Source organism: Micrasema longulum, unplaced genomic scaffold (genome assembly GCF_059751315.1).
Source record: "Micrasema longulum isolate JH-2025_06_02 unplaced genomic scaffold, ASM5975131v1 h1tg001137l, whole genome shotgun sequence".
Lineage (NCBI taxonomy): Eukaryota > Metazoa > Arthropoda > Insecta > Trichoptera > Brachycentridae > Micrasema > Micrasema longulum.
This window is the reverse complement of record NW_028278325.1, coordinates 380,126-384,826: the sequence shown is the minus strand read 5'-3', so window position 1 is coordinate 384,826 and position 4,701 is coordinate 380,126. Positions and strand designations below refer to the sequence as shown.

The 4,701-nt window shown below is 30.6% G+C and overlaps 1 protein-coding gene across 1 annotated transcript; it reads right to left on the bottom strand.

Annotated features, from left to right (window-relative positions):
• Window positions 1-569: 569 nt before the first annotated feature.
• Window positions 570-1,289, bottom strand: LOC148276854 (uncharacterized). Its single transcript, XM_088233666.1, has one exon. It carries the CDS (start codon window positions 1,287-1,289, stop codon window positions 570-572), a length of 720 nt encoding a protein of 239 aa, XP_088089792.1.
• Window positions 1,290-4,701: the final 3,412 nt, after the last annotated feature.

Here is a 4,701-nt window from a genome sequence, read left to right as displayed (position 1 = left end):
GTAAAAAAGAAACTGTTTCCAAAAGATCTTTAAAATAAAAACATAAAAACAAATTTAAAAATAAAGTTTCTAACACATTACTTGTTTTTGAAATACTACAAAATAATTGATAAGTGCGTTCCTCATAGTAATAAGAAATGAAATTTATATTATTTATCATCTTAGTGGCGACTGTTTTACCGACTAGTTTTTCAATAAACGGGCTCAATCTTGTCATAATAACGAGTGACATTTGGTTCACATAGTAAAGTTGAGCCTGGAATAATTTTGTATGCTTCAATGGCATATAAATTATATATAAATGAATAAGTAACATTGAAAAATTTAGCATCGATTGTTGAATGATTTTTATTTCTTTAGTATAAAGTACTATGGTTAATGCCAAAAAAAATCTCTTTTTCAGTATAAATAATAACTGGTTTGTATTAAAAGTGAGTGTAAAAAAGATAATTCTATAATAATAGAAACTTAATTTAGTTTTCAAGTTCTTTCTTATAATAATAAATATTTGATAAATCATAAATATTAACAGTGTGAATTTAAAAACAATATTCATATCTAACCTGGAACTACTTAGGGAGTTTATCTTCAGATAAAATTGGTATGATCGGAGCACCGACATCTTTTCGCATGAATATCTTTCCATTCCTGGTCCAAACAAATTTATACTCTCGGTCCTTTCCAGCTTTCCTCGCCAAGTAGTATAAATGTTTAGCCCGAAATGTTAGTTGTTCCGCTATGTAGATCTGCCTGTTCGTTCCTAAGAAACCGACCTGTTTGGAGCTAAGTTTATCCTCCGGCTTCTTATTTGAATTGTGGTTTCTAACGTCTTTCAGTAACACTTCTTTCTTCATTCTTGTGTTTAGTTTGTAGATAATGGGACGCGGAGTGTTGTCTTCTGACGGTTTAGTGTTGGCTCTATATGCAGTTTCAACATCCAAGGCAGTTATCGATGTCTTGATAGTTTTACATATTCTCGTGAAGCTGTCCATGATATTTTCGCTTTTGTCTTCGATCACCCCTGTTACTTCGATGTTGCAGGATTTCTTTTCATGTTCCTGTATCTCAGCAATTCTTTCCAGTTTAGTCACTCTATTTTCCAGTTCCAGATTTTTTTGTTTCAATTCATAAATGGTTTTTTTTGCAATATCGAGATTTTCTAGGACTTTGTTCCATCTATCCCCATCTTGTGCCAAGTTCTGTTTTAATTCGCCTATAGAGAAAGGTGGTTGAGGAGAATTAGGTTGCACCACCAAATCCTTGATTCTTATGTCTTTTTTAGGAGCCATAAGTGTTGTGGATAATTTTTTTGATAAAAAACACTTAAATTTTGAAGAGTAAAATTTAAACACTCGTACCTGTCACAATAGTATTGTTGTCCTCTTTAGATTTATACATTGTTTTTATATCTGTTATTTTCTTTACTTTAGTTTTCAGATTTTTTTTTAGTTTTTGGAATTAGAACTGTTGGTTGCCAATTAAAAAAGATTAATTAATTTGAATTTTATTTACTTTTTTGTCATTTATTCTATTAAATTTTATTTCATATATTTTTTTTATAATTGTTTTAATTTTTTTTACTTCATAAATGTTTTTAGTATTTTATTTTTGTTATTTCTTTATTTTGAATACAATGAAGTACTAAAATTGTTATTAAATTATATTATAGTGTAAATACAGGGTGTTCTTTAAACCCTTTCACATCCAAAACCACGATTATCAGTATGAGCGAGAAGACATATTGGCACATTAAAATAAATTAAATATATTTATACATACAAACATACATGTACACCAGGGGCGAATCGTCAAAATAAGCGACTATGCACAGCTTACCATTATATTTGACTTGAGATAATATTTTTTTATAGTAACCATGTTTATCGGAAAATAAATAATATAATTGTTATTTATTATAAACCACCGTTCATATCTTCCTACAAAAAAATATCTATGAAGTGCGCCCAGCCTATTCTCAGTGAACAATGAATAAAGCCGATAACCTCAGCTTAATCTGCCATACAAAAAAGTACAAGTCGGCTTTTTAGTACTAAAACAAACTTACAGATTACAAATATTATTTAAAGATTCTCTATTTGGAAACTAGTATTTCAAACATTATTTCCGAAGGACTATTTTTCTTTGATAGGATACCGTTGACATATTATGTATCACATAGGACATGTGGCGTTCGCAGTGGCCGTTTTTGACATTATTCATTTTAAAAGAAATCGGCCAGTGCTAAAGTCTTGACACTTTGACAGTTCTGTCAATGACAAATCATAATGGAAATATCTGTTGAATGTCGTTGTGGTATTTGTTAATAAACTTTTGTACAAGTACTCTATGAAAATAGTGTAGAATAAAGCTACGTATACCACGTGGTTCATAATAATTGTTGTTTGAGTTGATTTTCACAGAACCACAGAAAAAAAAGTCATTTATTTATTACTTACATGTTATGTAGGTACAAATTAATGATCATTTTTTATTGATTCCCTGTAAAATAAATCACGGCTCGCCACTGATATATGTATTCACATGAACATGCATATATATACACATACATACACACATGAACATATGCGCATACACATATACGCATACACATATACGCATACACTAATGCACATACTTACGCGTATGTAATTAATAATAAAATAGTATACACTAATAAGCAACAATATTTTGAGTTTGTCCAAATTTTTGTAGACAAGGACTGGATTTAACTCCCTGGGGAGCTGTTTATATTAACATTTTACAACAGAGATGAAGAACATTTAAGAGAAGGTAATATAGAAGTCTAGGCATCTACAGGGCTTATGACCTATCAATGGCTGGTTTAAGTGGCCATTTTACACACTGTGTAACATTCACCATTCTGCCTATATTTGAACATCTATATTCCTTCAATTCTTTTATCTGTTTATGTTTGTGAAGTTAAAGAGCTGAAACCTTTATTTATGCGGGTGAGATTCATATAATTGAATTATTTCACCTACATACTAGGCAACGCCTGAAAATATTATTACTAGACTAGGCTTCTATATTACCTTCTCTTAAATGTTCTTCATCTCTGTTGGATATGTTAATTTATTTATTACTTACATGTTATGTAGGTACAAATTAATGAACATTTTTTATTGATTCCCTATAAAATAAATCACGGCTCGCCACTGATATATGTATTCACATGAACATGCATATATATATATACACATACATACACACATGAACATATACGCATACACTAATGCACATACTTACGCGTATGTAATTAATAATAAAATAGTATACACTAATAAGTAAAACGATAAAAAAAATAGTAAGTTAAAATTTTGCTCTTGTGACGTCTCAATCGCAATTTTGATATATTTTTTAATACAGTATTTTTTTTTGTTAAAAACATCAATCGCGCTTATTTTTATCATATGACGTGCATACTCGATAAATGTGTTCATTTTTATCCAGGTTGAATAATCGAACAATGAAGAGATGTTGAAAAAAAATGTTTGAGTCTACTATTAAACCTGGGTATTCTAAATTTTATTAGTGACGAGCTGAACCCGGCAATGCTTTGCTATTGCTAGATTTGAGTTCTTGCTAAATAGATTAAATGAACACAATCGAAAGTTTGATTTCAATTACTGTATTTAGTCCAAATTAGATATGTACGTAAACAATATTATTTTCGTGTTTCGGTTTAGATAAATAATTATTAATCACAATTGTGAGGACAGAAAATTTGGATAAATATGTATTGGAACATTGTTTTCCTGTCACTGTCTAGCAGATGCCTCCCCGATACTGTGCGAAAAAGACAACTGAACGTCCGACCTTTTGTTAGAATATACAAAATCGATGTTTCGCTCTACCGTTTTCCGCACCTCAAAACTGAACCGATTTTTTTATTTTTTTAGATTTAGATTTAGAGTATCAGAATAAAATTTTCTGTAAAGATATGTTTTGCGTTTTTCAAAAATATTTATATATGTATACCGAGCGCCGTGCGCCCGAAGACTGCAGATAAAACTGTGTTTTTGAAAACTGTGTTTTTGAAAACTGTGTTTTTGAAAACTGTGTTTTTTAAAACCGGGTTTGAATGGTTCTAGTTCCCATAGCAATTTTTTTTTTTAAAACGAAACAATATAGCGACAAGCCAATTTTAAATATCAATAATGTATAAAAAAAAAGAGCTCTGGGCTGGTTTGAACATGTAGAGCGAATGGACAACGAAAGAACGGCTCAAAATATTTACAATGCGAATGTTCATGTATGGAGAAATAGAGGATGACAGAGAAAGACATGGCATGACCAAATCTAACAAATACTTGATGGTGGATATGGCAAAAGTCGGAATAATCGACGCGCGTGAATGAGAAGATCTATGAATGTAGAGGAAGCGAGATCTGAATGCAAAGATAGAGTGATGTGGCGTTATATCCTATCTGCCTACCTTTACGAAGAAGCGGCGTGATAATTTGTTGTTGTTATTGTAAAAAAAAAACATTTCTCTAGTGCCATAATTCAGAGAGAAAATACGTGAAAAATACCGTTCGGATAAACGTGAAAAAGATGTTGTAACTTTTCATTGTTGAGTAGGTACCTGGGTATTTGTTTATGATTGAATTCCAAATTTAAAAGGAATTGATCTTTAAATATTTCATTTAAGTAGGTACCTAAGTACTTGTTTGTGTTTGA

What these genes read in the sequence shown, in the direction of transcription:
- LOC148276854 (XM_088233666.1), bottom strand. Translation starts at nt 1,289, where the DNA reads ATGGCTCCTAAAAAAGACATAAGAATCAAGGATTTGGTGGTGCAACCT.